Source organism: Anastrepha obliqua, chromosome 3, assembly GCF_027943255.1.
Source record: "Anastrepha obliqua isolate idAnaObli1 chromosome 3, idAnaObli1_1.0, whole genome shotgun sequence".
In the NCBI taxonomy this organism is placed as follows: Eukaryota; Metazoa; Arthropoda; class Insecta; order Diptera; family Tephritidae; genus Anastrepha; species Anastrepha obliqua.
The window spans coordinates 10,278,514-10,298,381 of record NC_072894.1 but is presented as its reverse complement, the minus strand read 5'-3'; the positions used below and the strand labels follow the sequence as shown (position 1 = coordinate 10,298,381).

The 19,868-nt window shown below is 39.3% G+C and overlaps 1 protein-coding gene across 4 annotated transcripts in view; it reads left to right on the top strand.

The window, feature by feature from the left end:
* Positions 1-311: 311 nt before the first annotated feature.
* Positions 312-19,868, top strand: part of LOC129242471 (uncharacterized) — a 30,211-nt gene continuing 10,654 nt past the window's right edge. Inside the window, exons 1-5 of one of the 4 annotated variants that reach the window (XM_054879121.1) lie at positions 312-1,207; positions 11,476-11,581; positions 11,787-11,924; positions 11,993-12,180; positions 12,488-12,910. In XM_054879121.1, the coding sequence (XP_054735096.1) occupies positions 1,131-1,207; positions 11,476-11,581; positions 11,787-11,924; positions 11,993-12,180; positions 12,488-12,910 (932 nt within the window). In that variant the 5' untranslated portion in view covers positions 312-1,130. The remainder of the gene's footprint in view (positions 1,208-11,475; positions 11,582-11,786; positions 11,925-11,992; positions 12,181-12,487; positions 12,911-19,868) is intronic. The other 3 variants (XM_054879122.1, XM_054879124.1, XM_054879125.1) reach the window with 3 other exon arrangements.

Sequence of the window (19,868 nt, the reverse complement as noted above, 5' to 3'; positions counted from 1 at the left end):
TACTTATTGAACCACCCTCGTATATAAGTAAATAAACATTATTTCAACGAAATCGTCATTAAAGCTCATCACGTATGACAATCATTAGTTAAGCGTATCGCCATGTGCATATTTAATGTAGATATGTTTGATTGCATGTGTGCCTGTCTATTTATTTGGACAGCCGCAAAATTCAATAAAACCTCAATGCCTTATTTTGGGAGTGTTCATTCATTTACTGACTCTCCAAACCATGGATGTAACTCAATTATTTAAATGTTTATTTTTTTGTCCATCAAATACCGGCAACGTACAAACTACACAAACAATGCGAGTGTGCTTTTGGTGTGCACCGAAACGCGCGTTGTATGCGTTGAACTTGCGAACTGGCAAGCGGCCGGTGCCAGTCACCTCTGAATAAGTGAAGAAGGAATCAAAACAAAAGAAAAGAAAATCATGTTTTTACACACCACTGCAAGGCGTGGAGCCAAGAAACTATGAAGTTGTATAGGAAATTATTCGCAGTTTGTTTTTATATGCACATTCGTATTTATACTCGTAGCGCAACGGCGAACAATCACTTCAACAAGCACGCCACCCCCCAGCTCAAATCCATTCAACCACTTCCAACCTTCTCATCCACTGGTATTTTGCAGCGCGCATATCGCGCATCCCACAAGCATTCGAAGATTAAAAAGTTCGAATTTCGAAGAACACTCGCTCCACGAAACCATTGCCATTAGCTGTGCGTATCCAGCAAGCACTGGACACTGCGTTTTCAAAGCATCAGCAAACACAACAGCTACGTGTAGAAGTCAGTACGTGACCGCAACTCGAAGTGAGAAGTAGTGGAAAAGTGAGAAACGCATCGCAAATACAGCTCAATGTAAAATCAGTGTTTGTGTGTGTGTTTGTATGTGAGCGCTTTTGCAACCCCAAAAACGCGCATAAAACCACTTTTGGCTCCGCTTGGTATACACAGGCTAAAATACGGGCTGACTTGGAATTCGTTGGGCAGACAAAGCAGACTTTAATTTGCAAGAAATGTATTTTAAAGCAAGCAAACACACATAACGGGCCAGACAAGTGTAAATAGGAAGTGAATAATAAGGAAAAATATTTTACAAATTCTGAAAAGTATCCGCACAAAAATGGCAGATGCTAGAGGACAATATCAGAAATTGCCACCCGGTTGGGATTGTAAATATGATCAAGCAACAGGAAACTGGTATGTAATATTGTTCTGCGTAATATCGTTAACTAAAAGTAGGTATGTATGCGTTAGTGTGCATAGTTTTAAGCTGAGAGTAGGTATATTTCATATTGGGCGTGCGAAATATATGTATGTATATGAATTTAAACGAAATAACACTAGCAGACTAGACGGCTTGTCAGCTTGTCGGCGACAGTTACGCCAAGAATTCCGCTGCACGCGTAAGTGGGGTTTCTTGCGTGTGGAGACTTTCAAAATGGCTGCCACAGAAATATGGCGGTGTAATTGAAACTAGTGCAATTAAAATATTTATTAGCATACTTTTGGGTGCGTGCTACAATTAAGCATGGCGCTAAGAAAATGTAAATAGAAAGCGTGCAATTGAGGGAATTTCTAGCCGTAAAAAATGGGTCGGCACTTGAGCTCACACTTATGCAGGCATCGCCTTTTGTATGTGAAGACGAGATGTATGTAAATATGTAATGAAAATTTATATAGTACACACAAAACATGAAGTTGGTTATGTGCACTGCTATTTAAAAGCGAAAACCGCAGTTATGCAAATAAAACATTTCAAGATTATGCAAATCCTTTGAAAAATGTGTAGAATTGTAGAAAAATGCAAAAGTCAAGCTTGCTAATTAAGCACGTATGTAGGTATGTAGGTGCATATCTCTGTATATCTTTATGAATGCTGCTGATGGTGCCACCAATAATCCAATAGACACCCTGCAGGAATAGCCGCAACGCGCGATTGGAGTGAATTCAGTGAATTTAGCACCATGACTTTTTTGCATATAAGACCCAGTAAATTTTATATCTATGCCTTAGAAAGGGCGGACGTCGTGGCCGAATGGGTTGGTGCGTGACTACCATTCGGAATTCAGAGAGAGAACGTCGGTTCGAATCTCGGCGAAAGATCAAAAATTAAAAAAAAGTGTTTTCTAATAGCGGTCGCCCTTCGGCAGGGAATGACAAACCTCCGAGTGTTTTTCTGCCATGAAAAAGCTCCTCGTAGAAAATATCTGCCTTTCGGGGCCGGCTTGAAACTGTGAAGTGAAACTGATTTTTTCATGTAAAGGCCAAAAATGGTGATATTTTTAAATTGGGGGACATCAGAATTCGTTTTAGAGGTATGGTTCCTTCGGCAAAGTTTCTAATTTTGATCCTTAGAATACGATTTTTACAGAGCAATGAGCGATTTTTAAATCGATCCGCCCTAATATACACATATGCCTTAGAAAGTGTCCACTTCAATAGTTCGGAACTAATACTAAATTTGACGGATTAGTCGATGCTCTGAGCCCTTTTCTATAATACCAAACTACTGTTAAACTCATCGTATTATATCAGCATCCTATTGCCATCGAGATTTAACTGCAGTTAACTCTTAACCAGAGTAATTTTAAGAAGTTCTCTGATAGTTCTCCGAACTTTCGAACTGATCTTTCTATCCGCAAATTAGAGTTTAAGGGTCGAGCTAGGGCAATGTTTCTAAATAGGCAGGAAAACTGCACCGAAGCTTGCACCTCTGTCTTCACTGACGGTTCCATGATGAGGGAATCGGGAGTCGCAATTTAGAGATTAAGGGTCGGGCTAGGGCAATGTTTCCAAATAGGCAGGATTGGATGGAGGGGAAAATCTGCACCGAAGATTGCACCTCTGTCTTCACTGACGGTTCCATGATGATGGAATTGGGAGTCGGAGCAGAGGGTTCTCTAAATCAGCCAATTTATCTATCTCCTTTAAACTGCCGAATACTGCTAGTGTTTTTCAAGCGAAAGTCATTGCGGTCCTGCAGGCATGCAAAATGCTTAGGGAAGGCGGGAGCGAGGGAGATATTAACATTTTCTCCGATAGTCAAGCCCGTGCAGAATGAAACTAGTAACCTCCTGTAAGGAGGAGCTCAAATCTCTCAGGTGTGCAGGTAACATTTCTCTAGTTTGGGTTCCAGGACTTAGGAACATAGAGGGAAATGAAATTGCTGATGAGCTTGCCAGGAAGGGGACTGAATTGGCCTCAGAGACTTCCTACCCGGGCATCGGCATCCCCCTGACAGTTGTTAAAGGGAAACTGCACAAATTATTTCTCAGGAAAGCGCAGAAAAGATGGAGCTCCATTTCTTCATGTACTATTTCGAAAACCCTTTGGTTCCAGTACAATATACGGAAGACTCAGAAAGTCCTTTAGACTCCTCGCCATTCAATTCCCAAACTCGTAGCTGTCTTTACCGGTCACTGGATGATCGGCACACACGCGAAAAAGCTAGGGTTGCAGAAGCTACGGGGACCTTTCAGAGAAGGCGACTTTTGAGCATTTTTTCTGTAAATGTCCGGGTTTGCTAGCTAGACGATTAAGCTCACTGGGTGCTCCTTTCTTCGACAGCCTGGTGCAGTGCGCCAACCTAAATCTAATCAATCCTCTGCATTACATCAACAGCTCTGCCTGACTGTAGATATCAGCCTGTTGGAGGTTTCATAATGGTATCAAAACGGCGCTTTAGTGCTACTTGAGGAGTGCCAAACTGGCACTTCAACCATATCACCCATCTACCTGGTAGTAGCTATAGGATATAAGAAATAATTGTTATTGTATTTGTTTGAATGGTGGAAAAAGTCCGATGGAAATACGCGAACGAAAGTGAAAATGGATAGGCTACAATGGATACAATGGATGCAATCTGTAAACCTGCGACTGACATCAGCAGAACGTCCCTAGACTGGAATCCGAAGAGGACGGCCGAAAGGAAAATAGAGACGAAGCCTGTATGACGAAATTATGACATCTGATGGCTCGCTCACTTAGCCGCAGGTAAAGTCAAAAGCTGCAAATTGAACCCAATGGAGTTTATTTGTATCGGCACTTTGCGTCCTCAGCCGGCAAGGTAGCAAATAATAATAATTTCTAGAAACGCTGCCCTGCAGGTACAGTTCAACGAGCGTACCCACAATGGCCATGCAATGTTTGCCTGGTAGTGTAATTCCATTTTCTGGAATCACCTCTCATTAACGTGCATGCATTTGTATACATATACAAGTACAGTGTTCCCCCAGATATGACGGTGATGTTATACACTTTAAACGTATTGGTTGATCAGTTGAAGGAGTCTAAATGCCTTTCTCAGAGTCCAGAGTAGAATTTACCTTACTTTACTTGCGGAAATCTCATTCAGGCTATCATCGTCGAAAGGCCAAATACCAGTTACCATGTTTGTGAGTCGGAAGAAGTTGATGTTTTTTTTCTGTGACCTGGTAATCAGGTTCTCTGTTCTTAGTTTTCTTGTAGTGTATCTATATTTGTATATTTGTCAAGTGATCTTCCAAATTCATCGCCTTGATTGGCGCGATAACCGCTTACGCGATTTTGTCCAAGTTTAACAAAGCGCACCAGTCGTTCCTTTCTAGGCCCAACCCGCGCCAGTTTTACATACCAGGTGAAGCCAAGTCCTTCTCCACTTGATCCTTTTAACACAGAGGAGCTCTTCCTCTTTCTCTGCTACCACCAACTGGTACCGCATCGAAAACTTTACGAGCCGGAGCTTTTGTATCCATTGAGCCAACGAAGCCGCTGGATCTTTATTCGCGCTATATTTATGTAGTCGTTAAGCTCAGACTGCTAATCCAAAGGTCCAAGACTATTCCGCAGCATCTATCTCTCAAACACTCCATGTACGTCTCATCGGATATTGTCATCGTCCAAGCTTCTGCGCCGTACGTTAGAACGGGCATGATGAGAGCCTTGTAGAGTGTTAGTTTTATTCGTCGAGAGAAGACTTTACTACTTAGACCTTTCCTCAGTAGTATCACATTTTATTTATCCTAAATAGCTTTCTTCCAAAACCTGTTTTTAAATACTCCGAGTTCGTCAAAACATTTCTTGGCTTCGGTCAATTCGTTAGTCAACGGCTTGTAAATTACCTGCGATCGGTGAACAAAAACGAGTACCTCTTCAGAATTATTTCTTAGCACTCTGCGATCTTTCTTAATCGTTATTGACTTTGAACTGGATTGACAAGTACAGCTGCAAAGTATTCTGAACACGAATACTCATTAACTAGACTTCGGACCAGCTGCCAATAAATTTTCTAAGAGTTATGCGAATGATTAGAACGGAAATTAGTACAACTAAACCGGCGGTTACCGTTATTGAATGGCCTCGTTCGTGACTATCATTCGGAAATGCCCAGGTTCGAAATCCCGACACTAAGCATTAAATGATGGAAAATATTTGTTTCTAATAGCGATTTCGGTCAAAGCGAGTAGGATCTTTAAAATACCCTTTCTTTGAAGATCTCGACAATCTAGGTACCGTCGCATTGGGTTAGTTAGATTACGCAAAACATCAGGATGGTTTAAAAATTAGTAACCGTGATTTGGGATGCTTTCCTGGGCGCTTCAATGGATTGTGACCAAATAACCCCAAAATCTAATTGCCCGAGTTTTCCAAATTCAGCACATATATTTTTATGTTTTAGAAGAAAAAAATCTTCAAAGTTGAACAACAATAAAAATTTCGGAGAAATGCCAAGTTTTCAGATAACAATCACTGTTAAAAAAATATTAATAATTGATGGTTCGGGCTCAAAATACTCTTCGAACTTGGATCCTCCGAATGGTAGTCACGCACAAATCCACTTTGGACGACTTGATGGAATTACTAAATATACCTATACTTATGAAACATATAAAAATCCCGCTTAGCAAGAATGTGGGGGTCGAGGTAGAGAGCGGAGGGGAGTGGGTGAGTAGTGTACTATTTTTAAGGGGTTATTTTTTCAAGTTTGATATCTTTTCGTGGAATTTTTCAACATTTTTTTAACCTTTAGTTGTTGTTGTTGTAGCAGTATACTTAACCCTGTCAGTGTAGCGAAGCTTACCGGACGTCTTCGTCTAGCTCATCTAACGGTAGGCCCAGGAAACTTGCTGTTTCCACAGGTTGGGTCCAGAAGGAGAGAGGTGATAGATGAGAGGGTTTGATGGGACATGTGAAAAGGTGGTTAGTGTCGTGCGGGGTGTCTTCACATGCTGGACATATGTTTGGTATGTCGGGGTCAGTTCTGGATAGGTAGGAGTTTAACCTGCTCCTGTATCCAGAACGTTATTGTGCCAAGATTACGCAGGCTTATCGAGCTAGCTAGAGCACATCATCTGCCATGGGTTGTGGTTGGGCTCCGATTACGGCAGTTAGTCGGCGGTGGTAAGTGTCTCCCGATGAATGTTGTTAATTGCCTGCCTAAACACTGTCCGGTCCGGTAGTTGTCAATTTGTTTCGACCTGGATCTCGTCGCAAGCAGGTGTCTACATTGGATAGCACCCTAGAAGAAACTGTTTGCTGAACAGTTTGTTGTGCTCCTTCACAGGAAGCATCTGTGCCTCATTATGTAGGTGTTGTAGCGGATATATCAGGAGACGTCACGTCGCTGTTCGAATAGCTCTGTCTAGTGCATCGTATCTTTGAACCTTTCGTCGCCTACACTTTGTCGACTACTCCTTAAAGAGTCTTGCTCTTGGGAGTTCGGCGCTGATGCCTCTTGTGGGTAGGTTAGCGCAATGTGTTGAGGTTAACTAACATTTAACAAATTTATTGAGCCTTGCGGCTCGAAGGATTCTTGAGAATAGTCTTGCTCATAAACCATTTGAGAGTTATGTGCTAGGCGAGTCAAATGGTAAGCAAAAGCGAAACTTGTTGCATACTTGCAGGCGATTAACGATTAACCAATATCCTTCTTTTTTTCTTAGGATAAAGTCCGAGTACAAATTGTAAAAGTTATATTAAATTGCACGAAAAGCTTCTAAATTCAGAACCCAAAAAAAAAAGGAAAAATAGATTCATTCGTTGAGCTTTAGGGAACACTGTATGCGCGTATGTATGTTTTAAAATTTATTTAATGAGATGAAATATACTTTCGCATGTATAACACGTGCATACATACGCATTCACATATGTGTTCATTTGTATATTCACATGACTTTAGCTTCAATCGACAACGGAAAAATGTCAAGTGACTTACTCCCTGTCATCACTGCTCAGTTGCAATCCTTGAAAATTTTCCTGTAAACCTACAACTGACTACACTTCATAGATAAGTGGTGCTTTATCGCGTGTCACAATTTAAATAATAAAAAATGTTAATGAATTCAAATGCATGCGCCGCAAGAAAAATGTGCCACAAAGGTCTTTAACTTCTGTCGTGCAAAAAATTACACCGAACGGGCTAAATTGCTGTTTAACTCAAGGGCTTTGACTTTTCGTCGGCATAAGTACATACATATGTACCTATGTCTGTATTTATTTAGTATGAATATATAGTATGTATGTATGTGTAAATGCTAAGTGCGCATGTAGTCAAAGTCATTTAAATCTATACCAGATCTAACGCGAATGTGGTTTTTGGGCAGAGATGCTACAAAGATTGCCAAACGGTTTAATATGCACTACAATTATATATACATACATATGTACATACATACATACATACATACATATATACATGCATACATACATACTTAATGCATGCTTATCCCAAAAACCCTAAATTTATTTAGTTATTCTTAGTAAACCAAGAAACGCATGATTTTTAATATTTTCCGACATTATTCGCCAATATGAAACCAAATTTTCTGTGTCATGCAACAAAACGAGTTCAATGAAGAACTTATTCAGCTTGGTTTTCTTTAGTTTATGGCCTTTTTTCTTCTTCATGGCTCACTCAATTTCAGTTAGATTTCATTACTGACGCTTGCTGAACTTGTGAGAGTAAAACTTATATAATTGGCGCGTACGTACACCCTTTTTGGGTCTTTAGCCGAGCTCCTCCTCCTATTTGTGATGTGCATCTTGATGTTGTTCCACAAATGGAGGGACCTATAGTTTCAAGCCGACTCTGAACGGCAGACATTTTTATGAGGAGCTTTTTTATGGCAGAAATACACTCGGAAGTTTACCATTGTCTGCCGAGGGGCGATCGCTATTAGAAAAAAACTTTTTCTTCATTTTGGTCTTTCACCGAGATTCGAACCCACATTCTCTCTGAATTCCGAATGATAGTCACGCACCAATCCATTCGGCTACGGTGGCCGTAGAAATAATCTCAACACGTTGTACCGCCTCATCTGCGTCCGTATAACAGGAGATATGAAAACATGTCCACCTGACACATTAGGGCACCTTTGCATACCATCGCTTCCCATCTTAATTGAAAAAGAAGCACGTTGAGCACCTTAAAACTAAAAAGCAATTCCGACCTAAAAAGCGAAGATATGAAAGAGCATCTAAAGATCTTACAAGACTTCCGACATACTCCTATTCTTTTTAGGATAGATGCATTATCTCCCACACCCATTCTCTTCAGGAACTTCTAATCTCTCATTAACAAACGTACGGTCTGGAAAAATAATTCTATCACCTTCAAACTCGTATCCCAGATATGGCACACGGATGGAACGAAATTAAATGATGGTAGAACAGGGGCGGGAATCAATGGGCCTAAATTCAAAAAATCAGTCCAATGGATTTCTACCCAACAATCTTCCAGGCAGAAATACATGGTAAAGACCAAAATAAACAAGGCTGAGCTAAAATAGAAAGTACAGGAGCTTCGTTCTGATGACTTCGATTTTATTTATTCAAAATAGTCCCCTCTGGCCTCAATACACTGTTTTGCGCGATCTAAAAGCTTTTCGAAAGAGTGTTTTAGGTCATTGATCGGAGTCCGGAATCACCTTCAGGATGTCGGTACAAGCCTTTTAGATGGCCTCTACGGACGCATAACGTTTTCTTTTCATGGTCAAATGCAATTTTCCGGATAGGTAGAAGTCACAGGGAGCCATATCAGACGAATACGATGAGTGATTTATGATTAAAACGCGATCTCTAGTCAAAAAATCAGTCACAAGAGTGGATCGATGAGATGATGCATTATCATGTAAAAAGCGCCTACTTCCTCCTTCGCGGTATTCAGGGCGAATTCGACGAAAGCGATGCAACAAGCGCTTCAAAACGCGAAGATAGAAAATTACATTGACGGTTTGGTCCGTTGGCACGAGCCCCTTGTGGACAATTCCCTTGGAATGGTAAAAACAAATGAGCATCGATTTAATTTTTGACTACTCCAAACGCGATTTTTTTGGGTGGTGGCTCGTCTGGGTACTTTCATTGGGCACTTTGACGCTTAGTTTCAGGTTCATGTTGGAAACACCACGTTTTATTACCAGTTACAGTGTTGTAAAGGAAGCTTACGTCTTTTTTCGCCTCTTTAATGAGGTCTTTCGAATGTTGAATTCTGAGCAATTTTTAGTCCTCAGTTAACGTGCACAGACCTGATGAGTAAGCCCAAATGATCAGTTAAAATGCGATAAATCGATATTTTGGAGATATTCAATTCCGATTCCATGAATTTGAACGATGATTTCCTTTCATTTTTGATAAATTTACGAACGATTTCGATGGACCTTTCGGTGATTACTGATTTTGGGCGGCTCGTATGTTCATTGGCATTTATGTCCTCACAACCATCTTAAAACGTGTTAACCACCCATGAACTCTGGCACGAGATAAACAATAATCGCCATAAATTTTTTTCATCAATTCAAATGTTTCGGTAATTTTCGGTTTTACCGATTTTAAATCAAAATTTGATTAGCTGGGAGCTTTTTGCTCTTTGTTCGAAACTCATTTTTGTACCGATGACACAAACAGACTGACACTTTAGACGCAATAACGTCGCTTCGACTGAACCGAATGTCACCAAGCAAGTCAGCGAGGGATGTAACTTCCAACGCACTAACTCATTAAAAGATGGCGCCATCAAAAATATTTTTATGACGCCAGTCTTGTTTATTTTGTACTTCCCCTTGTATGTTAGTTAATGAAATAGTTTTGAAAGTCTCTCCAAATTCAGTAAAAAGCTATGGTACGTGCAAATAATTGGCATAATAAATAAAATAATGCTTTAGTATGTCAAAATATTTTCTTGACAACCTGTAAGTACCTCACCTTTATTCTTCTTAATGTTTTCTAAAAATGGAAAAAAATCATAGCTGAACTTTCCTCCTATGAAATAAAGTAACTTGCAATTGTGAAGTGCTTTAAAAATTTGTACTGAATATAAAAAATCCATAGTTTCATATTTTATCACATGAGAACCGGCGACTTGTTCAGAGCACCATTGACTGTTCAGGTCTACTCTGCCAAATAACTTCCAATGTTCCCAATAGAGTATTTCGCTCTTATAATCCATTTCGTGTTGAAGTTCTCAGATCTAATTACCTCAATTTCGCGCCTTGAGGTCTTGCAGAGTTTAATCGGCTTTCTAGAAGTCTTTATCTTGATTTTGTGATGCCAAGGCAACTGTTCCCGTCACTTATTGAGCCTTACTTTTTTTTTGTCTGATAAACTATGTATTTAATTTTATTTCTTAAATTTTTGCTATGTAACCTGTAAATTTAGTCAATCAAGTTGTTACTGGCCACCTTAATCGAATGGGTTGGTGCGTGACTACCATTCGGGAGTGCGTAGCTTCAAATGTCCGCGCATAAAACAGCAAATAATAGAAAAAGTTGTTTCTTATAGCAGTCGACCATCGGCAGGCAATGGCTAACCTCCGAGTGTATTTCTGCCATGAAAAAGCTGCTCATAAAAAGCATTTACCGTTCGGGGTCGGCTTAAAATTGTAGGTCCCTTCAACAAGAAGATGCACACCACAAATGATTATTTTTATTTTACGTTGCTACCTTTGACTTGAATAAAGAAAGAAAATAAAGAACGAAATTCGAGCACCGAACTTAAAAAACCAACCTAAAAATAAACCACTCCATTTTCCTTTGAAACGTTTTTTTAACACCAAATCGTTATTGTAAATTACGTTTGGCAACTCTGCCTGCTGAGCTTACACACACACACACATGCAGGTATATACGTAGTTTTCAAAGTTTGTGCACAAATACAGATGCGTCCGCAAACTTTGCTTTTATAGACACATACAAGCACACAAAACAATTTTCCAAGGCAACGCAATGTCCTTGTCCTTTTACGTGAATCTCTTCCGCTATATGAATGTGTGTACGTGCGGATGAGTATAGAAAGCCTTCAACTTTTGATGTGCGTAGAGTCGATATCAAGGAGAGGAATATGCCAGTTCTAGGCCACTTCCATTGCCGAATGCATGCAGCCGTATAATATACACACACACAGTGATTTAATTGCCCATAGTAGTTGTTGTTATGCACAAGAAGTAGAGGCATTTTTATTTGTATTTAATTGTTGTTAATTTTCTATCTCCGCAGTTACTATGTAAATTATTTTACCAAGGCGATGCAGTTGGAGGATCCGCGTGCGCGTTACAAACAGTTGCAGAATGAGCGCTGCTCCACCGAATCCATAGCAATGCAGGTAAATTATGTGATGTTATGTGCATGCGTGTATGCAAATATGTGTGCAAGTGCATATATGTATGTAAGTACATACGAGTACATATCCTTATGAGTGGGCACTTTTATAACGAGTTTGCTTCTCTCCTATTCATTTGCTTGATTTTGTATTTCGCCTTTTCGCCGCCTCCTGTTCACCCTGTGTATGCGCGCATTTGTTTGTACAGCCAGTGCATGGCTCACCCTATCATGTGTATCCAAGCAACAATTTGCCAGCAATGCGTGCTTTTCAGGCCGGCCCTGGCACCAACACAAGTTTGCATAACATGTCCTCCAGTCCTTTGCTGTCTTCGCGTGGAAATTTGGTGAGTGTCTAGTCCAACGCGCCACTTTACGTTTACGCATATTTATGGACATTTTCTTCATATTACAGGAAATATCACCGCTGCCATTGCCGCGCTCATTATTGACGCAGACGCCGCGCTTAGGTAATATGTCACGCCGTTCAACCATACAGGAGACTTCCTTTACAAACCCCATAGACACGGATGCGGTTGTAAATAAAATACAAAACATGTTTCCCACCGCTAGCGAGGATCATATACGGCTGTTACTTAAAAAGTAAGTGCCCCGATTCGACTTGAAAGTGCACTCAAAACTTTTGAAAATGTCTTCCATTGTACTAATCACAAGAAATCTTTCGCTTTTACACGCTTACCGTCCCGTTTGCAAATCAAATGTGTTTTTAACCAAACCAACAAATACATTTAACATTTAACTACTCAAACACATACACACATACACTCATCCATACATATTTATTCATTAAAAATCTAACACCGCCAACTAACCTCCCTTTGTGTTGTTGTAACACTTACAAATACACTTACACACTTTCACATACAACACTCGACCATTTGACGCACAGGTATTACAATCGCGAGGCAGTCGTCATAAGCGCTTTGCAAGTGGAGAAGCATCCGGTCACCATGCCTGGCCCGTATGTAACACCGCCGGCCCAACGCCATCTATACCATAGCAATTCAGCTTTTCATATGACACCACCAGCGCGCCGCCTGGATAGGGGCATGTCTTCACGAAATGTTGCACATTTTGGCGGTGTAAATGGTAGTGCCACTGCTGCTAGTTGCACCACGCGCACCGGTACTCCCACTCCGGGCGGACGTTTTGGTAGTGTCACGAGCGTACATGGTGGCGTTGGTGGCGGTGGAGGGGGCGGTTATATGGCTGCAGCTGCTGCAGCGGCTATGCCGTTCCATCAGGGTTCGCCGCGTTTCGAACAGTGGCGTAGTTCACCAAAACCGCATTCGTCACCGAAGATGAAATTGAGGTCCGCCAATGAATTTATTTATATACTATGCTTGTACATATGTGCTATATACTTATACATACATACATATGTATAACACAAGGTTTTGCTTTAGTATGTGTGTTTCGGTTTTCTGCATTAGCAATTTTTTGTTGTGCTTATTCATTTCTTTTTTTTTCAATACCTGTAGTAATAGCGTCCAATGCTTACCTTAAAGGTCTTTCAAAATACGCGCCTAGATGTTATTTTGAAATAAAAGATGTAAAAATTTAGATTCTTTCAGGTTTCACTATTTTTATTCAAAAAATCGCATCATTTAAATGCCCACCATGAGCACATCTGCAGATAAAATCCGCCAAACAGTCGAACAACCGATTCATGAATGCCCAATTGCTGCTGAGAACGTCGAGATATCGATGTTGAGCGTTGTTCAGCTACACTTCGCGCTACAGGCAGGAATATTCTCAACAGAACGTCCAGTTATTGGTCTGCCAGTCCTTTTTCTAGGCTCGACTAGATCAGCTTCTTGACATTTTTTCTCGATCCTTTGAATTGCTGACTTATTCGAAGGATTATTTTCACCAAACAAAGCACGAATTTTGCGATATGTTGCTCTTGAGAGGTTATATACAGTTAGAAGGCCGAAAAAAGGGGGAATTTCCCAGGATTTTTTCTGACAAAACTTTTAAATTTTTTAACTAAAAACTTGTACACATATTATGTTATCTTTTAACTGCATTTTTGAGACTTAGTATTAGTAAAAATATTTATTTGCAAAGGAGCTACAGCCGATCTTCGGGAGCTCCTCTCAAAAGAGACGTTTTGCGGTGACCACTAAATCTCTGAACTGGTTCCTCTGAAATTAAAAAAAAACCAAACAGATTTCGTTAAAGTAATGTTAGATCTAGCAAATAATCGAAGGAATAAGCAAAATAAATTTTTTTGCAAAATGGAGGTTTCTAAAAAAAAAACTGATTTTTGACCAAAATTGTTTAATAATAAAAATTATGTTTTAATAAATTGTTTATAAAAAAAATGTTTAATCGGTGCGAAAAAATCTTTGATTAATTACTAAAAATATATATTGAAGAAGCTCTTGTTAAAATTTGAGACTAATCGGTTTAGCCGTTTTCGAGTAATGTTGGTCACCGACTTTGAAAATACCATTTTGAGAAAAACGCGTTTAAAGCTCCGGCCTTGTACAGAGTGGGCCAAATAAGACCTACTAATGTTAAACACAAATAACTTTTGCAATAATAATTAATTTTGGTTAATTGTTTTTATGCATTTCAAACATTTTATGGAAATTATGTATGAAATATTCTTCTTCTTCTACTTAATTGGCGCGATAACCGCTTACGCGATTTTGGCCGAGTTTAACAAAGCGCGCCAGTCGTTCCTTTCTCGTGCTAACCGGCGCCAATTGGACACACCAAGTGAAGCCAAGTCCTTCTCCACCTGATCTTTCCAACGCAGAGGAGGCCTTCCTCTTCCTCTACTACCACCAGCTGGTACCGCATCGAATACTTTCAAAGCCGGAGCGTTTGTATCCATTCGGACGACATGACCCAGCCAACGTAGCCACTGGATCTTTATTCGCTGCGCTATGTCTATGTCGTCGTAAAGCTCATACAGCTCATCGTTCCATCGTCTGCGATATTCGCCGTTGCTAACGTGCAAAGGTCCAAAAATCTTCCGCAGAATCTTTCTCTTGAACACTCCAAGCGTCGCTTCATCGGATGTTGTCATCGTCCAAGCTTCTGCGCCATACATTAGGACGGGCATGATGAGAGTCTTGTAGAGTGTTAGTTTTGTTCGTCGAGAGAGGACTTTACTACTCAATTGCCTACTCAGTCCAAAGTACCACTTGTTGGCAAGAGAGATTCTACGTTGGATTTCAAGGCTGACATTGTTATCGGTGTTAATGCTGGTTCCTAAATAAACGAAGTCTTTTACAACCTCGAAATTATAACTGTCAACAGTGACGTGGGAGCGGATACGCGAGTGCGCCGACTGTTTGTTTGAAGACAGGAGGTACTTCGTTTTCTCCTCGTTCACCACCAGAGCCATTTGTATGGAATATTACATCAGCCAAATGTGCACCATTTTTCTCGATACAAAGATTGGCTCTTTTAAACGCGTTTTCCATTGCACCACATATTGTTTGTGGTGGAAGGCTCAGTATTTCGACACGAACATTTTGCCTCAGCTGTCTAGTAGTCTCTGGTTTATTAAGATACACTTTGTCTTATAAATATCCCCATAAAAAGAAGTCGGGCACAGTCAAATCTAGCGAACGAGGTGGCCAAGAGAAATCTGAATTTTGAGATATCAGACGTTCGCCAAAAATTTCACGCAGCAGGTCCATAGTTTGCCTAGCAGTATGTGCAGTTGCTCCATCTTGTTGAAACCACAAATTAGGATACTGCTCCGCCATTGGCCGCAAAAAGTTTTCAATCAATGTTCTGTAAGAAGTTCCTGAAATCGATTGCGGCGTTTCATCCTCATTTTCGCAGAAATATGTACCGGCCACTAGAGTTGGCCATAACACCGCACCAAATAATACATTTAGGTGGGTGCAACTGATGTTGCTGTGTTGCCCTTGGATTTTCAGAGCCCCACAATCTACAGTTTTGTTTGTTGACATAACCATTTGAATGGAAATGCGCTTCATCCGACATTATTTAAAAAATCAATTTGTGTGACTAATTGTGTAAGAATAGAAAAACTCGATAATTTTAACGCATTGTATAGTACTGTAGGGTACCATAATAAATTTCCAACAATTCAATTATAACCTACAAAAAAAGAAAAATAAATATGTCAAAAATAAAAAAGTTATTTGAACTTTCAAGCACTCTGAAACGCATTTTCCAATTTGCGTGTAACTTCGAAAATATTCACCGGAACCATCTTAAATTTTCTGTGTGTATTCTTAAATATAAAGGGTTTTTCAATTGGCGTGGGTCTATTTTGGCGCCCTGTGGCAGCCATTTTGTTTTGATGACATCTGTCAAATCTTTTGGTTATTATTCAGTTGTTTATGCTAAATCATCAGGGCAAGTTACACGATTGAACAGCACGTTCAAATGATAAAACTTTATTATCAAAATGAGTGTTCATTAACGCAAACGTTGCGAGCATTGCGCCCATTTTTCGGTAGACGTGGTGGCCCTTCCAATTTCTTATGGCCCATATTGAACCATATGGACCTAGACGACATATGGTTCCAGCAGGACGGTGCTACGTGCCACACAGCAAACGCCATTTTATTCCATTTCAACATCTACCCGCCCTTATTGAAAAACCCTTTATGTAAATTAAGATAATAAAATAAAAAAATCGATTGTTTGAAAATTCTAGCTGTATATATCCCCTTAAAGATCCACAATTTTTTAATAAGTTTCAATAATTTTAACGCGTTTTAACGTTCTACATCTGTCTACTTGACAATTAATGAAAGATGACATTAAAAAACTTACCCTCTAGGAATTATTCACTACTCACATCTAGACGTCACTTTTGAAAGACCACTATGACCAAAAAAAAAACCCCCTACATTTTTTTTATTTTATGTTCTTTTTTTATTTACCCGTAACGTCAGCACTTTAAAAATAATAATTCAATTTGCATAGGATAAAATGCATGTTTCCGTAAATTTGGTAGAAATGTAAGCAATTTGATATTATTTAATCTTTTTAATTTAATCTCTTTTAATTAGTTTATTTTTTCAATTTCAAAAATCAATAAACTATTGTTCTTACTGACTAGTTACTAAACAGTAACAAAAGTGAATTAAAAAAAAAAAAATATTAAGTTAAATTACAATATTTCCTAGTCCCTAAATACTACAAAAATTTCATTATTAAAAAATTTAATTACATTAGACAGTTTATTTGAGCAGAATAACATAGTTTCGACAAAGTAAAATCAAATTCAATAGAATTTGAGATCTCATTGAGTTTATGAAGAGAGCGCGCAATTGGAGCATTGCAAGCATAATTTGTTCTGCACCCATTCAAATGGGTCATTACGTCAAGACCTGGTAGAGACTGAGAAATTAGTCATTTTTAGAAAAGAGGACGAGACAATTTCCCCCCTGATAATATTATATTAAGCAAAAAAGATAGCGACAAAATCGATCTTCTTGTTTCGAGCTGTTTGAGTTTAATTAGAAGTAAACGGGATTCATATGATAGGGCGTCCAATAAATTATGCTCTATGCTTTATTTAAGAGAAAATATATTTAACTATTCTTAAAAGTACCCTTAAAACTGCCAATACTTAAAAAAATGATAAATTAAAAAAAAACCAAAATTATTAATCTTATTTTAATTTATCTGATTTTTTGGGCCTTTTTACTGCGTAGTACGAAGAAAATTCTAAAAGCTCTTGATACACCCATTTCGTAAGACTGCTGTAGGAAGCAGAAGGGAGAGAAAAAATTTAGACAACAATAAAAGAAATGTTTTTCAAAAGTAATTAATTTCTTGTAGTTGTAGCTGATGCTTTCCATTTCAATTCAACCGGGCTATTCGGGTCATGTTCTTCGATTTCGATGTAACTCAAATATGTTGCTCTCTGGTCAAAATAATGAGACACGTAATTTTTTGTTCGCCCAAAAAAAATTTTTTTCAAGCTTTATCGGCAATTTTCTTTTTCGACTCAAAATCGATTTTTTTTTAATAATATAAGAAGCATCAGCTGAATCCATTATACAAAAAAAAAAGAAAAAAGGGAGTTGCACTTAATGGCATTAGCAGCCATGCTAGCCCTGTGACTGGTTCTATCACATCTTCTTCAAAGTATATTTAAATTATAAAGGGTGGTTAAGTTTCAAGGGCCGGTGTTATTTTGAATCAAAAACAATTTTTTCAAGAAATTATTGTAATTTCTCTTAATTATGATAATACTGATATGGCTTAATTACGTGTGGAAAAAAATATTGGCAAAATGGCTGCCGCAGCCTCGGCGGCACACCTCCATCCGATGGTCCAAATTTTCGATGACGCTGAGGCATAATTGAGGTTCTATGCCGTTAATGTGCCGAATTATCTCATCCTTTAGCTCTTGAATTTTTGCTGACTTATCGACGTACACCTTTTCTTTCAAATAACCCCAAAGAAAGAAGTCCAACGGTGTCAAATCACATGATCTTGGCGGCCAATTGCCATCGCCGCGACGTGAGATTATTCGGCCATCAAATTCTTCGCGCAAAAGAACCTTCGTTTCGTTAGCTGTGTGACAAGTGGCACCGTTCTGTTGAAACCACATATCGTCCACATCCATATCTTCCAATTAGGGCCATAAAAAGTTCGTTATCATCTCACGATAGCGAACACTATTCACAGTAACTGCTGACCGGCCAATCACTTTTGGATTTTATCATTCGCCCAAATGCGGCAATTCTGCTTATTGACGAATCCACTGAGGTGAAAATTTGCCTCATCACTGAAGATGAAGTGCGCGATATGCATTTTGATTTGAACACCCGTTTTCATAATAAGCCTGAATAACTTTAAAGCGTTGCTCGATTGTGTATCTTTCCATGGTTCAAATTGAATTAGTCTAAAATTGAAAAATATCAAATGAAATGCAGAAAAAAGCTTGACGTTTAGGTGTGGTTCACATTCAACATCGGCCCTTCAAGTTTAACCACCGAGCTCAGAAGTGGAAATTCATTGATTTTAACTACATTCAATTAAATTTAAATTCAGTTTTATACAATAATTAAAATAAAAAAATTGAGTTTCCCATTTAAAAGCTGCCAATGCGAAAATTTTATTTTTAAATTCCGAAATACCACAACTTAATTTTTAACTATTAGATTAGATTTGTGGGGGAGGTTGAGCAAGTCCAAGCACTCAATCAGGAAGACTTTTGTACTACACCTGAATAAATTACAGTGTAAACAATAGAGAGACACAATAGGTACAGTATCGATGGTAAGACGGAGAAATTGGTTGGAGCTCACTCTTCCGCTAATCTTTTGGATTCATTGATGAATATTAGGAGATCCGGAAGAGGAAGAGTATGAACTCTAACAATACTCTGACAACTACGAAGAAAATGAGCTGCAGATTCCTCATTCCCACGGCAGAATACGAATATTGGGTCATCAATGATTTCCATGGCAGCCATGCGCTGGCCGCAAGCATTGTGTCCTGTACCTCCACCACTACTCTCAGGTCTTTCATACTAAGTTTTAGCAGAAAAGTCGCTTGTTTCCTGTTTGGTTCTTTCACAAAGCACTTGGCGGCTACTCTGCAGGTGCCCAACTCAGACCAACGTCGTCTCTGGGTAGACCTCATGAAGTCGTCAATCCATAGTTAAACCCATGCAGAATTGACACCTAGAAAGAGTTGAGAGCCCAGTGGTGTGCTTGCAGAGCCTTCATTAGTCAGTTTATCAGCCAACTCGTTCCCTGTGATACGCAGTGTGCAAGCACCCAAAAAGGACAAAGTTTGTTGTGTTTTACATTCACCGACTAATTTCGAGGAGCAACGTGGGTTAGCAAGGGCTCTCAGTGAGCTTGAGTGTCACTACAAATTTCAATACTACTACCCCGATAATTTTTCTCAATTAGCCAGTCTGCTACATTTAAGATGGCATAGACTTCTGTTAAGTATACCGTAGGCAACTGTCTTGTAGCGTAAGAGTGCTTAATGTCTTCGTTTAAGTACCATCCAGATTCATAACCATCGCTGGTTTTGGAGCCTTCATTGTAGAAAGTTTCCTTCAATCCCGTTAATAGGTTCTCTGGACTTAACTATTGATGTCTATCTGAGATCAAAACGTCATACTTCCTACCGAAGCTAACGTAAGGCACCCGATTGTCCGCTGACATCGAGATTTTTAACTATTAACAATGCCGCAATGCTGCTAGGCCGCCATAACCCGCGGAAACCGGATTCGAAACCTTGGGCATGAAACACCAAATGCTAGAAAAAGTTATTTTCTAATAGCTGTCACCTCTCGT